Below are 24275 nucleotides of genomic sequence, written 5' to 3'. Positions count from 1 at the left end.
TCTCTAGTGATTTTTCTAAAATCTTTTCAAAGAATTTCTCCAGGTTTTGATCTAGGAATTTCTGCAGGAATCTTTCTGTGTTTTCTACACAAATTTGTTTAGACACGTCTCTGAATTCACTAAGGAATTTTCGCAAAGATTCCCCAGGTATTCCTTCATGAATTCCAACAGGGATTTTTCCGTAAAATTCCTACAGCGATTCTTTCAGGAATGCTTCAAGGACTCTCACCAGCATTTCCTGTATGAGTAACTTAAGGATTTCCTTTGAGAAATCCTTCAGGGATTTAATCAAGAAATCTGTAGAGATTTCTCCAAAAATTCATCCAAGTAATTCTTTTGACGATTTCTCCAATGTGGATTGGTGGTGGGTTCTCTCACTACGCACTATGCTTAGGAGAATAAATCTAGCAGACTAGTTTCAGAGACATCTTGAACATAAGTCTGGACATAATAAGGCTTCATTTCGGTATGTTTTAAGCAATAAAAACGATTTTTCTCATTTATAGACCAATTGTCAAAAATAAAAGTGAGTCACGCAAAAGAATGTCGCACTGTGGGAGGCACATTATAAACCTCAACGATCGTTCAGTCTGTTCGCTGCAGCGAAAATTGAGAGAAAAAAAACGGAGAAAACAAGCTGAGAAGAGATTTTTTGTTTAAATATTCCTCCCTATATATAACCATATTACCGTAGGCGATCCCGAATCTCGACAAAAGCAGATTCTAACGTAATATGCCAGATGAAAACCACACTTAACTGACCACCCATCCGCGATTTTCTCTATAGCCTTCCGAAGTAATATAAACCGGTAATGGTGATTATGTTTTTTGTCGATTTTCTTCCAAGAAGCTTCGCATTATTTATTCACAGCTAGTGTAAACAGTTCGTACCTCGCTCAAAACGGAACGTACGCAGCCAATCACATCAATGTTCGTCCGAACCCTCCTAACTGAGAAGTTTAAATTTCTTAACGTACTTATGGACATCCTCTTTCCGGTAGGGTTTTAACGCAATGCAGGTGGGAATGTTTTCCGGCTGTTCGATCCACACTTTATGCTTGATGTCGTTCTGCTGCAGCACTTCGCCCAAGCTGTTAAGTTTGCTTACATCGGGTGCCTGAATAGAAAAGGAAATATCATCATTTTAAGTGTATAGAACCGGCACACATTTCGCATTAATGTAGACAAATCAAAAATTCTTCTCTATAAAAATGTTTGCGCTTATAAATAGCTGGGCAGAATTTTCATCCCGCGCCCGAACTTTGATTGTTTTAGATTTTCTCGTGTTCACTTTTTGATTATTGGTCAAGCAAGTCCTGAACTGTGTGCTGCACGATCTTGTAAAATTCTTCATCAGGGTTTCCCAACCGGTGGTCCGTGGATCCCTAGAGGACCGCGTAACAGTTGCAATTACTAACAAAATATATTTAACATCACTCCTTCAATTGAACTTTTGCACTAAGTGGGGTGAACCCAAACTTCTACACGATGATTTAAATGATTTTTTATAGTTTTCAGATTTTTCCGGCAAAATTTTGCAAGTGCATGTCTGGTCAAATTGCTGGAGAATTTTTTCAGGAAAATATAACTATAGTAATTTAGATCAATTAATTGATTTTTAAATTGACAGGTAATAAATTCGCCTTAAACTTTAGGCAAATCCTCTATCTTAAGAATTGTGATTTCCAGAACCTTCATCTTCAGGGTTCCGCTAGACGCTTGTACAAATTTAAAGAGACAGTTGAACCCCTGTTCCACATCAATGCCCCGGCGGCACCAATGGTAGCGTGGGAGTAAGAAAACGCGAAACATCGGCACCTTTTCAGCGCCAACGTCCGGGGAGTCGAGTCGGAATGCGCGAAGGAGAATAATAGAAGCAAAAAAAAAACGACGAAAATCTAGAGCAAAACTCCAACATTTCTAGCAGCACATCGTTGGGGATGGGAGCCGGCCACTGTATTCCGCACAAGAGCAACAAAATTTGGTGGCAAGATGCAGTTCGGCAGTGGGCGAATTCAGTACAAAACCGACGGATGAATGGTTTCCAACGGGATGGAAATAGAAAATTGCGAGCGAGCGTGTGTGGGGTTAATTTTTTATTGCTTCATGGAAACGCATGGTGGTTGGAATTATTTGAAATTTTATGAGGGAAAGTACAGTGCGACTGTGGCACATGTTTGTTTCATTTCGTTTTCTTTTTATAATTTTACTGATATTCGCTACTGGATGTTTTCCCAGGGACAAATAAAAATGAAGGTTTTAATAGAGGTTTTTGTAAATATTACAAGGAATACGGTTTTACTACGAAAAATCAAACAAAATTCAATAAACTAACGATCTTATTCTTGTGACTTTTGATTCACTTCAAGGTTTTTTAGAAGCTACTGAGCTCATATTTGGCCACAAATTGCCATGCTTTAGCAAAGCATCAGACAATATCGCCGAGAAAAACCTTTCATACAAAAGTGAGAAACAAATTGTAAAAGTTTCATTGGGATCGAAACTCATGGATTTTTTTGAATAATAGTATGGAAAACGGGTTTGGAAACTTCTCAGTAATTTTTCTCAATGTCTTCTTTCTACAGATGGGACTGACTTCCCAAGTAACTATAAGCACTAATAATAAGCCCTTAATCAGCATCATAGATGCGTACCGTAAAACGGGGTAACTTTGATAGTTTTTTCGAAGAAAACTTGAATATTTATGCATGCTGTTTCAAAGAATAATAATTTATATTTTTAAAACAAGTACTGGCATCCTAGCTATCGATTGCAGTTGATAGATTTCCAAAAGATTTATTATGAATGGATGTATAATTTTTCATATAATCGAAAGTTGGTTTTCTGTTTTGGGGTAACTTTGATAATGGAGTATGAATCGAACAAAATTGAATGAATAACGAACATTTGTAGGGCATTGCATACCTCTAGGCGTTTAACGTTATATGGAAATTTCTGACTTAGATTACAAAAATGGTCCCAGTTTGTGAAAATGCTATTCGCTAAGAGATTTGAGACCGTATTCAAGTTCTATGATAACTAGGCTGTCAAAGATAAGTGGCCAACTATTCAAAACTACATCAAATAGTGATCGTAGAACAGATTGTTTGTAAGCGTTTCGAAAATGCTAAAATTATGTCAATTTTTAATATTCGTATAAAAAGCCTCAAATGCACTTGATTCCAATGAAAACAGCTTTGACATGAAGTGACATACTAATACTCTTTACTTTTGTATTTGTTTTGCTTAACTGATTTACAGAAACTTCGTTATTTCGTTTAATATGTTGTGGGTCTCGCACTATCAAAGTTACCCGCATTATCAAAGTTACCCCATTTTACGGTACATGCATTATAATAGCACCACAAATACTTACAGCCCTTATAACAGCACTTCCGTTGCATAGAAACCCTATTACAGCATCATTAATGCTTCTAAGCCTGATGCCTACAGGCATTAAATAAGCACTATATTGGCTTTATATTCGAATACACGGCATGTTTAAATGCCATCCAGTGTTTGGACAGATATACCGCGTGCTTTGTGTTTGCATATAGTGGTAAGAGGGAGTCAAACATAAATCTTCTCACTACTACAATTGCAGGTTTTATGACGGGGAAAAGTGATGGTTTAAATTGGTCACTTTTCTTTCCAATACTATTCATCTTATGTGGCCGTATGAGCAAAGGAGCAGGACAACAACTCAACAATACGGGTGTCGCAGGTTCGAGACGCAAAATGAGGAATTTCATCATCATAAAACGAGGATCAAAATGTGGCAATTGCAAGTCCTCAGAAGGATGAAAACTACCAAAACGAATACAGCTAATGCTCGATAACTGGGTGCTATTTAACTGGGCTGCTTTTTAACTGGGTGCTCGCTAACTGGGCTGTAGCCCAGTTAAAAAACAGTTAAACGTCAAAAACTTTCACCATCCCGTAACTGACGAGGGGCGTGCAAATGCAAAATAAGGTTTCGGCATTATTTTTCTAATTGTAAATTTGTCTTTTTTCATTTAGATTTTAATTTTTTTTTTCAATTCAATGTGCAATATGTCGAAATGATCCACCTCCTCTTTCGAAATCGTCGATAATTTTAACTTTTTCCACCAACGTAAGGGTTTTTTGTTTCCGTTTGCGGTTGGTGCCCGGTGGGATGTCCATTGCAGGAACGAAAACTGTTTAATTCACCTCAAAATTTACAAGACGGTACGATTAAAACGCGAATTCAAAGACGGAATGACACGAACACGACGCGATTCCAAAACCGAATGACGCCAACCAAAACTTTGCATCTAAGTCCCCCTCGATTTTTATTTGAATGTGTGTGTGCGTTGGAATGGCAGTCCAGTTATCGAGCACTGCTCGCTAACTGGAAGGTTCTCTCAGCCCAGTTATCGAGCATAAGCTGTATGTCTGATACGGAGAAGTACTATCTGTATCATTTTGTTACATTTTTTGCATACTATTAGAGGTTTCCGTTTTCATTCATTCATTTATTTACCTCATGTACTGCCCATACTCGCAATACAGTCCCATTCGAGAAATCATCATGTTGAGAAAAACGCATCTTTACTATTTTACAAAATAAATACGTTTTGCTGCTACTGATTATAATAAATATAGGTAGCATTGTTCAGCATATTATAATTACAATATGAAAGAGTCGCTGGCAGTTAAGATACATTTGAATTCGTTGTATTTTCATATTTAAATTGGAATACTGGTAAATGGGACTCCTTATCCGAGTATTTCTCACGCCAAATGCATTTATACCCGCATACCAGTCCCATTAGTTGGGACTCGCTTACTTTGTTATCGCGAACATTGACACATTGTCCCAAGTTTATAATCGATTCCAAGATACTTTTGGATTTCCAACCGTTGTTTGAATTGTAATAATGTCCCTCGAATACATTAAATTGTATGGTGGTGGCAGTGAGAGTGAAGGTAGCAGTGATGAAGATTTTGCTGGATTCAATTTGTCCGCACCGGCCAGCCGATACGGAAAGTTTGGTGAATCCACCCGTAACGTGGATTTAAACCAGTTAAGAAACCGAGCCAGGTTTGGTCAGTGTGATGACGGCAATACTGTTGGCGCCCACCCAAATGTGAAATTTCCTATGGTGAGTTCAAAACCTCCTCGTTTCTCATCAGATGTCGAGTCCAATGGAAATGGGCGCGATCCTGCGGTAGCCCAACAAGCGAACAACTCACCGCCATTAGAAGATGAACCTACCGTGGCTGTTTCGCCGGATCAGCCATAGCGATAGTATCGATTCAGAGGGAAATAGTTCTCAAATATTTTGAGTCTGGGCATACGTTTATGGCTGCAGATTCTTTCCACACTGCTGTAGAAAAAGCAATGCGCCAAAATCCGACGATTACATACCCTGATTTCGTTGATATTGTAACAAAAGCAAAAAAGAGGGTCGATGTATTTGATATGCAAGTGTCTGATTTCTTCCAAACGCCATTTAACGTCAGTCAGTACACACTCAATAAATGTACAAAGCGACCATATATTGACAAGATTAAGAAGATTATTGTTCAAAAACGATGTTTCGTGTTAAAATACAGTGAGTCTGTAATCGACGGAGAAGCAACACATAATTGTACGTTGTTTTCTAAATCTCAAATGAAACAGATCAACGCTGAAGGATTCAATTTGGGAAATTCGTTGAAAATGCAAGGAAACGCCGTGGGTATTGACGCTGTTCGCAAGGATTCACTTGTCAGTGTGATTCTACCATTGGTTTCAGAAGAGAAAAAAACATTCTGGGAAAATTTGCCTATCAAGAAAGAATAAACTTTTTTGTATAAGAATATTTTTAAATATAGATGAACTGTACCACCTTAGCTTGTATAATTTGATATTTTATAAAATGAAAACCATAATGCTAGATTTCAACAATAATTGAAGGAATATATTAGTTCATTTTCTTCGTTATCAACTAATGGGACTGTTATGCGGGTACTTTCAATATGGGACGCACATGGGTTGGTATTTTTTTCGCATTTTGCCCATACAAAAGTAACATTTTAAAAATGATTTCGAAAAGTACACTTAAAATAAACACTATTCATGAAGTTATCTCAAAAGTGGTGAAAATTCAAATGGGACTGTTATACGAGTATGGGCAGTGTACCAGTTGCTTGGCCGCATACGCGAAAGCTCTCTGGCTGCGTACGCGAAAGCACAAAATATTCGCCCTTAAAACCTGGCGAAAACAACTGACGTTTCTCACGTGGTCTTATATCAGCATTAATGGTGCAGAGAAGCACGGTTATATCTTGGCACTATAATGGCACGCTATTCCGCCTTTTCTGGCATTATAATAGCATTATATGCGTATATAAAACTAACATACATCAAATGATTACCCTATATGCGCATATAATGCTGTTACCGTGCCGCATTATCGTGCTTACTGGTTACTTGGGTAGAGATCGGGGAGTCGTGAGTTCGATTCTCACTGAGAAGACGTGTAACTTTTTCGCAAATCTTCACATCAATTTGTCCATCTAATCCAATTGCAAGTTATATGTAATGTTTAGCTTTTCGGTAGTTGTTAAACTTCCACTCGGCTGGTTAGCCGTAAACCACGATTCATAATTAAAAACAAGTAATACATTTTATTTTATTTTTTCGTATTTTTACACAGTTTTGAGTGTTTGAATAAAGGTCACTTGTGCGATTATAACATTCTAATGGTGTTCTCAAAACCAATATCTGAAAAATGAAATTTAAAATATGTGTTCCGGTTTTGGCATGGTTCCGTTTTTGGCAACTGAAAATTTCGACTTTGTTGCCAAAAACGGAATCTTACTGTATATCATAATTTTGTATTAAAATCGCTGTATCTTTAAAACAGTAAAAGTTAGCCTGATTTTTTCGTATACTTTTTTTGTTGTAAATTTTGCGTACTTTCATAAAATCGAGTTTAAAAATATTTAAAAAGTTTATTATGACCATTTCCAAAAATTCACCTATTTTCAAAAAATCATAACTTTTTTGTTCATGATTTCTCCATCTTGACCCACTGTGCAAAAGACTTCATTTTTTGTCTACTTTAACATATAAAAAAAATCAAAAATACGATTTTTGAGAAAATTGATTTTTAAGCTTTATTTTCGATATATAAAAAATTACAACTTATTTTTTACAGTGTATATTTTTTTCCAGATAAACAAACCGTTTCTAAGTTATATTTTTTTGAAAATTATTAAGGATTTTTTTCTTAGGCCCTTCTCAAAAGTAAGGCTAGAGTCAAAATGGCGAGCCGATGATGCAAAAAGGCATTTTTGGGCATAAAGAAAGCATGTGCAAAATTTCATCCAAATCAAAAAATATAAAAATGAAATTTGGGAAAAAAAAGTCGTCATTTTCTGTGGAACCGCTCGGTGGATAAGAGCGCAAGTCAGTCCAAAGACCATATTAGTAATGAGCATAATCATACAACAAATAAGAAAGAGAAAATATAGGATCAGTGATTAGTAATGAGTGGATTATGTAATTTTAATAGAACAATATAACAGTACTCATAAGCTGAGACAAGACTCGCGAAGACGGTCTTGTTTTTCTGTGTTTGCTGAGTTTTTACTTATTCCACTCTGAGTTTACATCAATCTTAGCCTTCCTTAGCCAAGTGGTTAGAGTCCGCGGCTACAAATCAAAGCCATGCTGAAGGTGTTTGGGTTCGATTCCCGCTTGGTCCAGGATCTTTTTGTAATGAAAATTTCCTTGACTTCCCTGCACGCAAGCGAACTGAACTATCAAATTTCATACATTTTGCCTTATGAAAGGTGGAACGATTATTGCAATACGAACGCTTTATGTATCGTTTCAGCAACACCTCACATCAAGGCGTCGATAGGCGCGGGGTGTACGCACGAGTCTGTCGATTGCAAGGTTCTTGGTTCGATTCCAGTTTGCCGCATAAACTATTTTTGTTTTCAAAAATAAATTTTCATAAGGGGTTCCTATGTTTATCGATAGTCCATTTGCCTGAGTGTGGGCATAAAGTATCATCGTACCTGCCATATGATATACGAATGCGAAAATGGCAACTTTGGCAAAGGAAGCTTTCAGTTAATAACTGTGGAAGTGCTCAGAAGAGCACTTAGCTGAGAAGCAGGCTCTGTCCCAGTGGGGACGTTAATGACAAGAAGAAGAAGAAGAATAAGTTTATATCAATCATGCGCAAGTCGTTCAAACATGATCATCTCAGGAAAAAAATATTGTCTTTGCATCACACCAAAGCATAAATAGCCTTTTGAGTGAAATTTCATGGCAGCAAACGTAGCAGACATTTGAAATAACTAGTATTGTGTTAAGATTTATCAGCATTGTTGGAAAAACTGCTCCGCTGACTGAGGTTTTTAATAACGGCTGCATTTGACATTTCATGAGACAGAGTTGCTCAATGTCAGAATCATTGCATTAAAATGTACGATAATGATATCCTCACAGACAAACAGACGTCACACTCTCATCATTGTGCATCGATCACCTTTTTGACGGTCGATTCAAAAATATAGTAGGTGGCCAATCCGCCACCTGCAGTGCTCGCATCGTTTTTGTTCGCGTTTGACGTTTACACACTACCGCCATCTGTTGGCCTGTCGGCCAAACAAACCGATTTTAGCATTGGGCGTACATGTCCTCGTGACTATGATTTTGATCGAGATTTGTTCTAAGTGTTACGTCTGTTTGTCTGTGATATCCTTATGTACAACACCATCATTAAGCATCATAGCAGTCAATGAGTCGTTCGAACACTGTCGTTTTAGGGGTCTATTTTGTAAATCGAGCAGATTCATGTGACTCGTCTGTAGTCATTGTCGATCAAAGTAAGCATGCATATTTTAGATGTCACCCGTCGACTGCCATAGTAATCTAGTCACATTAAGTGACAACTGTCGAAAAACTCGAGTGACAGAGCCGTGTCGAGCGAATTTTTCGGTCGACAGTGACTCCAGTCGAGTCGTTTTGATCGACTCGACTTATAAAATAGGGCCCTTAGAAACCAATGATATTAAGTGAAAGGCAAGTGATATTTCAAAATGTTAGCTATCACGACTCACATTGATTTTTCAAGGAGGGTCATTTTCTGTTCCAGAAACTTTCTGGGAATTATTTAATACAAATGTGATCACTTATAGATAACGGTTCCTCGTTGGATATGCGTATAAATCCCAGCTGGTGAAACGTATGCCCATGAATCTACTCATATTTTTATTTAGGGGCCTATTTTGTAAATCGAGCAGATTGATGTGGCTCGTCAGTATTCATTGTCGATCAAAGCAAGCATGCATATTTTAGATGTCAACCGTCGACTCCCATAGTAATCCAGTCACATAGAGTGACCACTGTCGAAAAACTCGAGTGACAGAGCTGAGTCGAGCGATTTTTTCGATCGACAGTGACTCCAGTCGAGTCATTTTGATCGACTCGACTTATAAAATAGACCCCTTAATCAGTATTCTAGAATGATCCAGGAGCGCCTCTAAATGTTCGAGATTGGCGGAGTTTCTTTACGTCGTACCCCTTCCCACTACTATTCATTCGCTTGGTGAACTGTCGCTATCCCAGGTTCTCAAAGTTTCCACAGAACTCACTTAATTCAAGATTTCAAAATGGACCGGACTCAACGTTCATTGAAAAACTAGTCGTATTGAGATGGATTGATAATGTTGCCAGCTTAGAACATTACAGTACTGTTCAAAAATGACACAGATCGAATGAAATTTAGACAATAGCTCGTTTCTAAGTACATGGTTTATTCAGTTGTAAACATCTATTATTTTTATTTGGAATAAAATATACCTAAACGCTAATGTTGGTAAAACTGTGATTGAATGAAACCATTCTTATTGTATTTTTGTGTTGCAAATATTCAGTTCTCCAGGCTTGGCAAGTCGTCTTTCCATTGGTAAAGGTCTGCCATTACTTTTTCTGCTATATCCATATTGAGTTTAATTAGTAATATATTAGCCAGAGTGTATACGGCTAAGCCAGTACGAAGATCAGATAGAACTATGGCAAGAGCACTAAACGCTCTTTCCACGGTTACTTGTGTTGAAGGTGTGGCGAGTATGATCATCGCTACGGCATAAAGTTCGGGATGTGATTTCTTTCTCGCTACCCAATGATTTCAAACATCATACAGGTAAGTTTGGCGTGGTTCTGCCTTCAGAGCTCTGAGCTGTTGGTGGAAGCTTACCATTGAAGAACTTTCTGACACTCTGTAACAAACATTTCAGTGAAAAATTCGTCGGTATCGTCAATTGACTCATTTACTGATGCTTGAGTAGAATTATCATTGTCTGATGGACTGTTCAATGATGCAATTCTGCTCCACGTGTCAATGATGAATTTCTGAAAATATATGAATGAGCAAGGTTATTTACTATTCATTTTTTTGCATTACTTCACAAATTACTTGAACTTCTTCTTTTTCTTCAGATTTTCTGAAAACGGACGAATTCAAGAAGTTGAACCTTGGATCTAAATACTACGACGCTTTGAACACTAAGTTGTCCCGTAGCTTCTCCAGACGATTATATAAGGCAGTGACCAATGCTTCGGAAAAAGGATTCAGATGCATGCCATTGACCTGTTTAATAGCAATAAGCCAATCAAGATAAAACTGGGACAACGGATAATGTGCTGATTGCATTTTGATGGTACATTCATATAACGGTTTAGTAATGGCAACGTAGTCTTTAATGAATTGCATTTGCTCGTCGGTAAAGCCTGAAAATACAGATAATTATTTTACAGAAGTGGTTTTGAATATTTTATGTAACTTACTCAACTCAGGAAATTGAGCTCCTAGAGCATTAAATTGAGGTTCTTGTTTGAGAACACAAGAAAGCATTTTATGCTTTCCACCCAGCGTGTAGGTGACCATATCTGAGGTTTCTTGATGTTATACATTTCAATGAACGGCTTGTACCTGATTTGCTTCATAGTTTTAATAATGTCTGTAATAGCCTTCATGTTCGGATCAATCTTCGAAAAAACGTCATTTATGGCCAACTGCAATGTATGGACACTGCATCTCACCAAAGTAATTTTCTTGTCCAGTTCATCAGAAATACTTTCAACGAAAGTTTCAGCAGCAGAGTCGTCTTGAAATTCCTCCATGAATAATATATCACTGATTGACTGCTCCAAAGCAGTTTGCAGTTTCTTCACGGTGGCTAACATATTGCTACCGTTGTCAGTGGTAACGGAAAACACCTGGTCAATACGTATGCCATACGATTGGAAAACGTCCAACACTCTATTCTTCAAAAACGATGCAGTTTGTGCTCCATCATTGCTAAAATTGAACAAACAATGAATTTAACGTAAAATGAAATATTCTCATAGCATACCTAGAGTTCTGATGACCAATTTGTCGTTAACCGAGTACTGGACGCTGATGCCCAAAATATGCCTTCCATGCCGAGACGCGCTGTCGAGCATAAGAGAAATCAGCTTATCCGAAGCTTCTTTACTGATTACTGCTTTAACTTTCTCTGCAGTATTCTGAAGATGAAGTTTTATATTTGCTCTTGAGATGTTGATTCCGACTGCTGATGCTAAGGGTTCTAGGAGCATTTTTAAGCCCTCCCATTCAAAACATCTCAATGGCAAATGATGTTTTGTAACTAACTTCATGGAAGCTTCGAGAACCAAACTTTTGTCCACCGCAACAAACCTTTTCGAAATAGTTCGCTGTTTGTTAATCGTAGGTTGACCTTTGGTTATTCCCAGAGACTCAGCCAGCGTGGTATGTTTTAGGCGAAAGTGTCGAATCATGTTTCCGGCTTCATAGTTTACCTGTGAGTACTGGCAGTTACCGTGTGGATCGATGCCACAGCGAAATTTCCCGTCATCTTGCTTGACGCATTTCTCGGCCAATTCCATATAAGTTGCTGAATTGTTGCTTCTTTTGCGAGTTCTGCCTAATTTCGAAATACCGGAAGATTAAGCTTGAAACATTTTGACGTTCAGGGCTCAGAACGGTTTACGGACTGAAAATCTTGATAGCGGGTTGCGAATGACAACCAGGATAATATCAAAGGACGTCCTTGCACTATCAGTGACTGTGATGAACTGATAGCGTTCAGAACAATATCAGTGCAGAGTTGATAGTTTGAGGAGACATGTGACAAACGACAATATATAGAAGTAAGAAGTCAGCCTACATGGATGATATTTAGCAACTCTGTCATGAGAGTGGAATCTGGACTGCATATGACGTTGATATTTTTTTCTATTCGCGAGTCTCTCTCAGCTCATGAGTAGCAGAATTATTTTACGGCATAGCTGAGCCTTTCGAATCGTAAGACCGATGTATACAAATAATTTGTTTCTAAATTGTCCGCGTGGTCCTCTAGGTAAGAATCAGTCAGTGCTCGTCATAGGGTCATGACTAACATTCGTATACGTATAGACTTAGCTGATGCGGCTATTTAACTATTACTACAGTGAAGTCACAATGTACCATCAGTATGTAACCGATGGTTTCAAAATTTTGGTTTGTGACTCCATCACAAATATAATAATATTACTCCTTAATGCGACTCTGTACTATGCTCAGCGTGAGAGACCAACTGTCTCTCACTCATACACTCCCAATCCCTTCCAGCGGTATCCAGTGATGCCACATACACAGATTTATCTGTAATTGCACAGATTGTTTCCTGTTCTTGCCTACATATATCTGTGATCACAGATTTTTTAAGATTTTAGGATATTTCACGAGTTTAGAACACGATTTTGGAAGATATAAATCAGAAATGCCTTTACTCTGTTTAGTTTTTCTCAAAAACTTAAGTATTTTAATATTTTAGAATTTATTATGCACTTACTTACTTAATTTTAGTTTTACTTACAGCTTACTTTTAGAAGAATAAGTTCATGTTAAAAATTATTGACACGCCAGAAATAGTCATAATACGTTTGCAAAAAATATTTTTTATCTAAAATATAAAATTTTTGGGTATTTTTACAACACAAATTTTTACCAAGGTTTTTGGAGGTTGACTTAAGATAAAAAATATTTTTTCAGCCGAAAACACAGATGAGAGTCGGAAAAAATATGGCAACACTGGCGGTATCACTCACCAGCAGTCTATTCGCAGCGGTTTGAACAGCAACTCAGAGGCATGACATGTTTAAATACGGCAATTTCGGGTTGTGAAGAAGTTATTTAAAAGCGGTTAGCAACGTTAGTAGAAAAAGCGTGGTCAAATGTCTAAAATTCTATGGTGTTGATCTAGGGTAGAGTGACCTAGCTTGATCCAACGCATCTGAAACACTACAAAATAAGTTGAAGTTAAAAGCAAGAAAAAGGTAACGATATGTACATTTACAGATTACAAATACTATTAATGTCAATATACCCCACTTCTCTTTTTTTTTCGAAAACATCACACTAGCGCCACGGTGGCATAAAAGTATACTATTACACTGCAAATTTTGCGGCGCGCTAACGTCATCTCCCACTCGACAAATGTGGACTACCATGTGAAAAAGGCGAAAGAGCCAATTTGTAAATAAACCGGTTTTTGATATTACTCGTGAGAATGATTAAATTAGTCGAAACAAAAAATTCCAAATGGAATAATTCCACGTATAAGGCCGTGGAATTATACAATTTGTTTCGACAATGTTTGCAGAGATTAACAGTATTTGCAGATTATTTAGTCTAAAATGGTCTAAAAGTAATTCCTAAATACTAATTACAAATGCGGTTTTGGAGAAAATGCGTTAATGTGTGAAGTTCGACTAATTAGTGTGGTAGGTCCACAAAGGGGCCTTTTTCTTTGTATTTAGCAGCTTTGTTCGGAGGCGCGGAGCAAAACCGCCATCGAAAAGGAAGCCGATTCCAACCAAAGCTTCACCCGAAGTTCCGAAAAGCTAGGTCTTCGATCGCCAACGTGCCGTTAGTCCGCAGAAAGTCCACCACGCATGAGTTAAAACCGCAAGTAGAACTATGTGACGTTACATTATAGCTAGATCATGAGAAATGGCCATTATACACAAATATTTATGTAAAAACACTCAGTACACAATGTTAGTACACGTAAATACAAAGTGTTTTAAAGGATTTTCAGAAAATTAAATAATTCATCACTATTTAGATTTGCTTCGTTTCCGGACTCAAAAGGAGTCTTCAAACCTCCCTCACTTTGCGTTAGATCTTAATTGAATTGGCAGGGTGGCGCCTTTGAGCACATTTCCCTTAAGACGTTGGTTGTGAATGCCACTCATCCTGAGCACACTTCTGAGGATGCTCTAAGAGAGAGTTCCTGCTGGAAGTAGACCTGAACTTAAAATAATCCACCCGTCAAGGCTTCGTGAAAAATCACGTAGATTCCTAAAAATGAATTTTTCTCCAGTTTACCTGACGACGGTAACACGATATATATGAAATGAACCCTTAATAACATTTACTGTAGGAGAACATCACTCTTACGTGAAAAGAACGGTCGCGTAAATGAACCGATATTTTGACAGTACAATTTCTAGTTCATTCTCTGTTATAGCGAGTTGAAAAAAGTTGAAAAAAGGTCGTTGAAATGAATTGCAAGTTCGATTCCAAGACTTCCAAAACCTTAAACAATATTCAAAAGATGATGGTGAGTAAACTTCATTTAAAATAAACTATTATTCTTTATTGATATATTTGTATGTCTTCCAATTCGTGATCAAACGTCAACATCCCACCGCAAAATCGCTAGTGTTTGGAGATGATTTTAATCTTCAAATTGCCAAATAACCTCCAAAACATCACCTCCAAGTTAGTTCTAATAACCTTCGTTGTATGAAATATGGTGGCGCGTCGATCGTCGCAAGTTTATCGTTAAACAGTCAATAGAGCTGAGCGGAAAGTGCAGTGCTTCTAACGGCAGTCACAATGTATCTCGTCGTCGACTGAAAGGCAGTATCATCGACACGCAAAGCGAAAGCGGAAGCTGGAAGCAGATTTGGTGCTTTACAAACGGGTTTCAACCGGATCGATATCGCGACTCCAGTTGGAATCCGGAATCATCGACGCACGACAATCGTTTTTTCTCAAAACCTATGCGTTGAACCTAACGTCGGGCATAGTGCGCTGGTCAGCGGATCTGTTGGACTACCCAGCGAACCTTGCCCGACGTAGCTCCGACGCATAGGTTTGGAGAAACTCCGTTTTTCGCGTGTCAAAAATTCCGGTTTTCAACTGTGTGAATAATACAACCTGGGCAGAAGGGAAGCTGTCAGTTTTTGAATGTCTAACTAAACAAAGTGCTTGTTTTTTTTTTCGAGGATAAATAAAATATCTCGCGTTCAGTATCATAAGGGCGTAACTGCAATGATCGATTTCTCTTCATCGATTTCCTCTTTAGCCAATTACTTAGCCCAACGACTGTTTTCGACAGCTATTTTCGATTCATTAGAAAGAACTCATTGTCCTTTATCATGTTGCTTCGTAAAATGTTACCAAAATCGATTAGACTTCGTGTAATAATCCAAAGAGAGAATCGATGAAGAGAAATCGATCACTGCAGATACGCCTGTATGATAGTATCATACTATGATACTCAACGCGAGATATAATTGCTTGTTAAATGTTTTCAATTGGCATATTTTCGTGATAAAAGGAAACATGCTAAGGTTGTACCAATTTTAAAACCAGACAAAAATCCTGCAGAAGCTTCTAGCTATCGTCCAATCAGTTTGCTTTCCTCCATCTGTAAACTTTTTAAAAAGATCATTTTGAACAGTTCGGATTCCGCCATGGACATTCGACCACTCATCAACTTTTACGTGTAACAAATTTGATCCGTTCCAACAAATCTGAAGGCAATTCTACTGGTCTTGCTCTTCTAGACATAGAAAAGCATTCGACAGTGTTTGGCATGAAGGTTTGATCGTAAAATAAAAAAAAACTTTAATTTTTCAACATACATTGTTAGAATAATTCAAAGTTAACTGTCAAATCGTACACTTCAAGTTAATTATCAGAACTCCAGATTTAAAAGACTTCCTGTAAGAGCTGGTATTCCTCAAGGCAGCATTTTGGGACCAATATTATACAATATTGTCACTTCTGACTTACCTGAGTTACCTCAGGGATGTCAAAAATCCTTGTTTGCGGATGACACAGGCCTCTCCTCCAAAGGACGAAGCTTGCGCGTCATCTGTAGTCGATTGCAAAAATGTTTGGATATTTTTTCTTCATACTTGCAAAAATGGAAGATTTCTCCTAATGGTTCCAAAACTCAACTTATAATGTTCCCACATGGTGGGCTTCGTGGCCGTGCGGTTAGCGGCGTCAGCCGTTTAGGCTTATTGTACCACGAAGCGTGGGTTCGATTCCCACTCCAGTCGGTGAAAACTTTTCGTCAAACAAAAAATTCATCACTGGACTACTGGGTGTTCTGTGTTGTCCGTTGCCTAATGTTCGTGATTGTTCAGTCTGTGCAGCCTTTGGCTGAAGACGGTGTAAATTGTCTTTTTTTTTTTTAAATAAACCAAAAGCTCTTTATTTGAAACCTTCAAGTAGACATGTTGCCACGATGAGAGGGGTTCCAATAAATTGAATAGATAAGAATTTAACTTTCAAAAATCACATTGAGAACATTGAAGCCAAATGTTATAAATATGTAAAATGTCTCTATCCCCTTATTAATAGAAGATCAAAACTTTGTCTTAAGAACAAGCTTTTGACATTCAAACAAATTTCAAAGTTTAGCCATGGTGTATGCTGTACCAATATGGACTAGCTGTTGTAATACCAGGAAGAAAGCTCTGCTGAGAATTCAAAATAAAGTTTTGAAAATGAAGAATGTAATGTTTGAAATGATACTAATAAATAAATTCAAAGCTGGAGACATCGACAGCCTGTGGGACCCTATCCACGAGGCTGTGATAACAACGGCGCGGGAAGTGATCAGTACTGGTCAACGACGAAGACGAAACGACTGGTTCGATGAAGAGTGCCAGAGAGTGACAGACATGAAGAATGTCGCCAGAAGCCGTATGCTTGTGGCCGGTACCCGACAGAACAGACATGGCAGCGAGAGCCGAAGAAAAGCGAATCCACCGCAGAAAGAAAAGGCAGCACGAAGAAAGTGTGGTAGCTGACGCTCAAGAAAGCATGAACCGGAATGATATGCGGAGATTCTATGCAACGGTCAATGGTGCGCGGCACAATACCGTACCAGCCCAGACAACCAAAATGTAGGTATAACGAAATCAACTGGAGGCATTGTATGTGCAAAATTTCACTTATAAGATGTCGCGAAAAGGCCTTCTACGTACAAAAGTGGAGGCGATATACGTGCATCTCATCAATCTGGCGATTTTATCCACCGTGTTATGCGGGTTTGATGTAATTTGTATGAATTAACGAGTTATTACTAGAGTTACTGTGCGCGCTGTACATTGGGATACCTTTTTTGGTGCGCCTTATTTTTTCTTGAGTTGTGTCTCACTGTGGTCTCATGCGCTCCGTCACATGCGCTGTTTAAAATTCAGCGCAATAATTGAAGTAATTACAAAAGTTTTCAACGAGGATCTACATTGTAACTCTTGGATCGCGAGTCTTCGACCATATGATGTAGGCCATCTAGACACCTGCATAATGAGGCGAAAATACTTGTAGAGGCTCTTCGTTACTAAGCAGTTGTTTCAAAACTTGGATATCGATGGCGAGCCGTAGCGCCGAGCAGTGCATGAGACGAGTCTTCTCCCGAGAGCACATCACCTAGCGCGTGCTTTTAGAATTTTCGTGAGCCTCCGGCAAGCGCAGCACACTAGGATTCCTATGAGCTGAGAGACGGTTTGGTAGGAGGCTCGTCAGTACATTTATGTGCTACTGAGAAATATGTAACTCTAGTTATTACGCGAACTTTTAAGCGACTTCTGGTTGTCTGAGAGTGCCCGCCATGTGCAATGAGCGAGAAGCGAATTTGCTGACCGATAAAACGGCGGTGGCTGCCAGGTGGAAGGAGCACTTTCAGCAATTGTTGAACGGTGGAAATGGAAATGTAGCGAGGAACAGGATGAACATAGATGATGACGATCAAGCTGTGGACCCACCGACCATAGGAGAGGTTAAAAAGGCTAGCAGCGAGCTGAAGAGCTGTAAGGCTACTAGGAAGGTCGAGCTTCTCAAGCACGGAAGCGAGCAGCTTTACCAGTCGATCCACCGAGTACTTATGAACGTATGGGAGGACGAAGAATTGCCCACCGGCTGGTTAGACTGGAGTGTGCCAATTACAAAGGAATTACCCTGCTGAATTCGGCGTACAAAATTCTGTCGCGCATCCTGTTTAACAGACCGCTCGAGGAGTCCGTCGGCGAATACCAAGCTGGTTTTCGTGAGGGCCGTTCGACAACGGACCAGATGTTTAGCTTGCGAATGATCCTAGACAAATTCCGGGAGTATAACTTGCAGACTCACCATCTGTTTATTCATTTCAAGGAGGCGTACGACTCAGTGAAAAGAAATGAGCTTTGGTAGATAATGTCTGAAAGTTCCGGCGAAACTAATTAGGATGATACGTGCTACGGTGGATGGTTCAAAATCAAGTGTTCGGATCGCAGACGAGGTGTCAACCTCGTTCGTGACGTTAGACGGATTGTAGCAGGGAGACGCACTTTCAAATTTACTGTTTAACATTGCACTCGAGGGTGCTATTAGGAGATCTGGCGTGCAGAGAAATGGCACTTATATCACAAGGTCGCACATGCTCCTTGGCTTTGCGGACGATATAGACCTAATTGGAATCAATCGCTGATATAAACAAATTCTCTGCCCCCTACCCCCTAAAATGCTACGTTATTTATGGATGGTTCCTAAATAGTGAATAAGGGACCGTCCATAAATGACGTAGCATTTTAGGACGGAGGGGGGAGTCTGAGATTTTGCTACGAATCATGTATTAGGTATGGGAAAATAGGCTACGATTGGGGGTGTCAAAAAATGCTACGTCATTTATGGACGCTGCCTAAGTGAAATTTGTGTTCTGCAAAACCTACCTAAACCTGAAACAGCAAGTGCGCCGAAAACAGGTACTAGTTTGAAGAGAAATAATTTCGTTCATACCCGCCGAAGCAGGGCATCACCCTAATCATAAGTACCCACTCACCTCCAGCACCACCTTGTGCATGTTGTCCAGATCCTTAAAGTACTCGACCGTGTCCGCATCGGAGGCATACAGGTGCGAAACTGCGGAAACCGCGTGACAACACTGAGCAATCACTGCTCCCTTGGGCCAACTCTTGGCGATCTCCCCGTTCACCACCACGTACTGGACCAGTTTGGCTGCCGACGAGGACATTTTGTGAGTTAGAATCCGGAAAACAGGAACGGGACACTACAAGGAAGACGATCGACCAGCCGGCGAATTAATTTTGCTCCCAGCTGGCAGAAATAAACAAAACACTTGACCGAGGGGTGATTCAACGATTTTTTGGGAGAGGAAAGCTTTCTCGCATAGAGCTGCCCGATATCGCGTCGTGTGAGAAAAAGAAGCGCTGAAAGCTGTCACGAATCAAAACAAAACAGTGGTGATTTGTTTTCAGAAAGATCGTGAATTCTGATCAGCTTTCCGTGAAATTTGGAAAAGATTATATCCTGATTGTGCTGCAAAAATGCCTCCAAAGTTGAAATTTACCGAAGGTAAGGAAAAATGATCGAATTAGCTCTGTTTGGCGAGTATTACATTGATTGATTTTGTTACAGGTGAGAAGGTTCTCTGCTTTCATGGGCCGCTAATCTACGAAGCCAAAATGCTGAAAAGTATGGTCATGAAGGACAAGCAAGTTAAATATTTCATTCATTACGCCGGTTGGAATAAAAAGTAAGCAGAATTTTGTTGTGCAGTAAAATAGGGTGCGTAGATCCGATTGTAATCTTACCTTACCTTTATTATTTTAGTTGGGACGAGTGGGTACCGGAGAATCGCGTTTTGAAATACAACGAGGCCAATGTTCAGCGCCAGAAGGAAGTTACCAAGCTGCACTCATCGCTGGCGGCAAAAAATAAAAAGGCCAACGTAAAGGCTAAGAAAGCAGATACCAGCACTGGAGGTTCTTCGAGCAAAGACAGCGATTCGCGAGCGTCGACTCCCTCCAAAGAAATTGCCAAGGAAAAGGAACCACTTACCACGGCAACTCCCGGAACGGTAACTCCGACTGTATCTGGATCGAGTACCACTTCAAGCACAGCGTCCACTAGTCGTGGTAGATCTTCGACTAAGGCGAGCACGACTCCAGCTGTTCCGGCTAAGGATAAGTCGGAAGAGAAAGAAACGCCGGCCACAGAGAAACGCAAATCGGAGGACGGTGGGGAAGGACCAGCCTCCTCCCGGAAGAAACGCGGTCGAAGTGATACCACTTCCTCTAACGTGGAATCCGAAGACCAGTTCGTTTCCAAAGTGGAAGTAAAAATCAAAATCCCCGATGAGTTGAAGCCATGGCTGGTGGACGATTGGGATGCAATTTCCAGACAGAATAAGCTAGTTGAGTTGCCCTGTAAAACGACCGTCCACGAAATTGTAGACAACTACGTTCAGTACAAAAAGTCCAGCAAAGCTTCAACGGCCACGAAAGAAAACGCCGTACAAGACATAGCCAACGGTATCATCGAGTATTTCAACGTCATGCTCGGATCGCAGCTGTTGTACAAATTCGAACGTCCGCAGTATGCCGAGATGATTCAGAACCACCCAGGAGTTCCGATGGCCAAGATCTACGGGGCTTTCCACCTGCTGCGTCTGTTCGTGAAGCTCGGTTCGATGTTGGCGTTCACGGCATTGGACGAGAAGGCCGTCCAGACGCTGATCGGACACATTCAGGACTTCCTGAAGTATTTGGTCAAGAACAGCGCAACGCTGTTCAACATGCAACAGTACGTCAACACCAGTCCGGAGTACCACCGGAAGGCGCAATGATTTGGAATGAATTTGCTGCGGCGCCGGTTCGAATTGGATGAATGAATTTTATGTATTAAGAATATCGACTTTCTTATGTTAAGATCAAGACTGTGTAGTACTGTTTAGCATTAACACATCAATGTCAAATTTTATTTTGAGCTACAAAATATAATATGGGATATTGAACTGCTGTGTATTACTGAATTGCCTATCAATTAAGATGTTTCACCAAGAAATCCAACGAAACTACCTACTGTGATTTCCACAGGAATTACTTTGAAAAATATACAAGATAGTTTTTCAGGAACTCCTCCAGAGATTTTTCCACTAATTTTCTCCCCGATTTATCCAGTAGTTACTCTAGCAGATCTTCCAAAGATTGCTACATATTTTACAAGAACGTCCTTAAAGTTTCATTCTAGAGTTTTTGAAGGAATTCTCGCGTAACTTTTCAAAACGGCCTATCTAACAATTCACACATTTCGAGTAAATCGAGCTTGAAGGTTGTGAAAATATATTTTGAAACTGTATCAAAATGAAACAATTTTTCCCCACTGTGTTGCTTGTAGAGGGAAGCAGTGTAATAGAGTTCAACGTATGAAATGAAATTTTGTCAATTTATTTGGAAATTACACTGAAATCTATAAAAAACATCAGATAGGACGTTTTGACCAAAAATATGTACATAGGATAAATCACATAGGTCGTTCTGTTTCAACGATTGTTACATCGGACATTCATTTCTGTCATTTTGTTTCAGTTATAGTAACATCGGATATTTTGATTTGAGCACACAACAATCATGTTTTATTTCATTTTGTATCCACGTGCGTTGAACTGCTTCAACATTCAAGTTGAACTGCTCATTTTGTTGCGGTGTGATAATCGCAGGCACCAGCTGTGCTTTGTTTTTATTCATTTGAAGAAGAGACGAATGACCTTCGGGTTGAAGTCTCTCACGAACAACAACAATTTGATTCATTCAATGCCACGCCGTCACTTTTCCCCCCCGTCTATGTGTCCTATGTAACAACAGAAGGAGGGGAAACGTTGAGCTGTATTTGGGACTTTTTGCTTTCTCACTATTTCTCTCTCAATATTCCCCCCGTTTCAATGCTGGTTTCGCCCACACTTGTTCGTGTGTGAGTTACCCACTGCACGACGGGTGGTGACGACTGTGTTGCATTCGGCACCAGCCGTCGGCGCAAACAAGAAATAGCGGTGGGAAATGATGACGATGACGGCGCCGTCGATTGTGTTGTAGGAAACCAATGCCAAACAAATACATACAGCTTCTCCGCTCTTCGGTGAATGATTGCTCTGCAAATATATGTGCGCAAGTCGCGCATGCACGTTGCTCGTGTTGCTGCCGTGAAGCATATGTATATGCTTCATCGACCATGGATCTGATCGGATTGATACAATAAGATCATGATGCTGAATATCATTTCCCTATATGCACTCAATTCGCTGATAATCGACATTTTGTTGCGGTGTGCTAATCGGAGACACTAGCTGTGCTTTGTTTTGATTCATTCAATTCCACGACGTCACTTCTTCCCATCCGTCTATGTGTCCTATGTAACAACAGAAGGAGGGGAAACGTTGAGCTGTATGTAGGACATTTTGCTCTCTCACTGATTCTCCCTCAATTTTCCCCCCGTTTTTATGATGGTTTCGCCCACATGATCATGTGAGAGTTTCCCACAGCATGACGTGGTGGTGGTGACGGCTGTGTTGCAATCAGCACCAGCCGTCGGTTGAAACAAGAAATTGCGGTGGGGAATGATGACGATGACGAGGCCGTCCATCTTGTTGTAGGAACTCGAGAAAGGAGCCCACGCCTAACAAATACAAACAGCTTCTCCTCTCTTCGGTGATTGATCGCTCTGCAAAGATGTGTGAGCAAGTCGCGCATGTACGTTGCTCGTGTTGCTGCCGGGAAGCATATTATATGCTTGATCGACCATGCATCTGAATCAGATTGATACAATGACATCATGATGCTCAAACTTGTGCTGAATATCATTCCCCTATATGCACGCAATGCGCTAATAATATGAAAAGAGATGTTGCAGCTGATCCAATCCAGCGAAACGGTAAAACATGGTTTGGCAAAAAGACCAAAATACAGTTTTGTGTAACTCATTCTCTATTTGTCACTTGAGCGTTTTCAATTTTGCGAGGCAGTGCGACTCTGAAAATATCGACTGAAATGATTGAGAAGCAGTTATTATGGCATTCTATGCATCTAAGCAGTGTCTCAGACACGCTTCTACAAATCATTCTACCTTTTAAACTCCATTCCAAAGCTTTATGCAGAAATGCCCAATGTAACATTAGAATCGTGTTTATTCATAAATGTTACATAGGACATGTGGTTGGTTCTCTGATCAAAGGTCCAATGTAACAATTGATTAAAAGCGATGCAGTTTTGAATATTGGTCATTTTGTTAAGCTTTGAATTGATTAATTTGTTGTTAATATATCAGTATGAGTGTTCTAGTGTGCTGCTAAGTGGTGCAACGCAAATGATTTGCAATGATAATCTCGATTTGTTTACATTTGTTACTTAGGACGTTTTGAAAAGTTACGCGAGAATTCATTAAGATTTTTTTCCTGGCGGTCCTACAATGATTCTTCAAGGAAGCCGAATTTTGCCGTTTTTCAACAAAATTCCTGAGGGGGTTGGGTGTACACAGTACATGTGATAAAATTGCATTGATTGAATTAATAATGCATTATCGTACCTCATCACACCCTAATATCGAGCACAGCTCTACCGAAACAAAAGCTTCCTCCCGATCTCACGCACACACTCGCGCACGTTTTCCCGTTACAGCCTTCTTTACCGGCATAACCGAACTCTCGCAAAGCTCCCGTCCAAGTCACGCACACTTCACTCTTCACATCAACGCCCGACGATGGAATGAACGAAAACGCACAGGAGAGCTTTCGGCTTCAGCTAGTCCTATAATTTTCATATCGCAGATGGAGCTACGTTTCGGGGCAGGAAATTTTTCAACTTGAAAAGTGCTGAAATAGATCAAAATTTCCGGCAAAAAGTTCTGCCAAGATCGAAACCCGGTGCCAGTGAATGTTGATCGAGTGAAGGATTTTGATTGCAGCGGGCGATTGAGGGTGGAATTCTAGGCGAAAGTGCAATTGTCCCTCTGTGAAGTGGCCGGATTGTTGTCGGTGTGAATCAGGTGAAGCTTGTTTCGAATGAAAATCACACAGAAGTGAGAGAGAAACAGTGACGTCAGAGTCTATGAATGGAGAGTTGCGCAAAGAGAACTGGCAACAAGTTCCCCAATCACAAATCATTTAATTATTCTGGCCACCTA

The 24275-nt window shown here is 39.7% G+C and overlaps 3 protein-coding genes across 3 annotated transcripts in view; 2 read left to right on the top strand and 1 right to left on the bottom strand.

Annotated features, from left to right (window-relative positions):
• Nucleotides 1–819: 819 nt before the first annotated feature.
• LOC5575996 (putative peptidyl-tRNA hydrolase PTRHD1) lies at nt 820–19423 on the bottom strand. Its single transcript, XM_001655911.2, has 2 exons — nt 19141–19423; nt 820–1117 (listed from the first exon to the last, which is right to left on the bottom strand). Exons 1-2 carry the CDS (start codon nt 19330–19332, stop codon nt 947–949), a joined length of 363 nt encoding a protein of 120 aa, XP_001655961.1. The 5' UTR covers nt 19333–19423; the 3' UTR covers nt 820–946.
• On the top strand, nt 19420–21114 carry LOC5575997 (nuA4 complex subunit EAF3 homolog). The gene is made up of 3 exons (XM_001655912.2): nt 19420–19673; nt 19737–19854; nt 19932–21114. Exons 1-3 carry the CDS (start codon nt 19646–19648, stop codon nt 20944–20946), a joined length of 1161 nt encoding a protein of 386 aa, XP_001655962.2. The 5' UTR covers nt 19420–19645; the 3' UTR covers nt 20947–21114.
• A 2774-nt stretch (nt 21115–23888) lies between these two features.
• LOC5575998 (centrosome-associated zinc finger protein CP190) overlaps nt 23889–24275 on the top strand; it is a 36422-nt gene continuing 36035 nt past the window's right edge. Inside the window, exon 1 of the mRNA XM_021854109.1 lies at nt 23889–24137. The gene's annotated coding sequence lies outside the window, so the exon portion shown is untranslated. The remainder of the gene's footprint in view (nt 24138–24275) is intronic.

Source organism: Aedes aegypti, chromosome 3 (genome assembly GCF_002204515.2).
Source record: "Aedes aegypti strain LVP_AGWG chromosome 3, AaegL5.0 Primary Assembly, whole genome shotgun sequence".
Taxonomy (NCBI): domain Eukaryota; kingdom Metazoa; phylum Arthropoda; class Insecta; order Diptera; family Culicidae; genus Aedes; species Aedes aegypti.
Note: the sequence above shows the minus strand (reverse complement) of the source record. Positions and strands in the feature narration are given on the sequence as shown.

Bases quoted from the DNA above. Each gene is read 5' to 3' on its own strand.
- LOC5575996 (XM_001655911.2), bottom strand. From the start codon at position 19,332: ATGTCCTCGTCGGCAGCCAAACTGGTCCAGTACGTGGTGGTGAACGGG. The intron at 1,118-19,140 runs GTGAGTGGGTAC...TTTTCTATTCAG, and splicing joins TGCACAAGGTGGTGCTGGAG to GCACCCGATGTAAGCAAACT.
- LOC5575997 (XM_001655912.2), top strand. From the start codon at position 19,646: ATGCCTCCAAAGTTGAAATTTACCGAAG. The intron at 19,674-19,736 runs GTAAGGAAAAAT...ATTTTGTTACAG, and splicing joins AAAGTTGAAATTTACCGAAG to GTGAGAAGGTTCTCTGCTTT. The intron at 19,855-19,931 runs GTAAGCAGAATT...TTATTATTTTAG, and splicing joins TACGCCGGTTGGAATAAAAA to TTGGGACGAGTGGGTACCGG.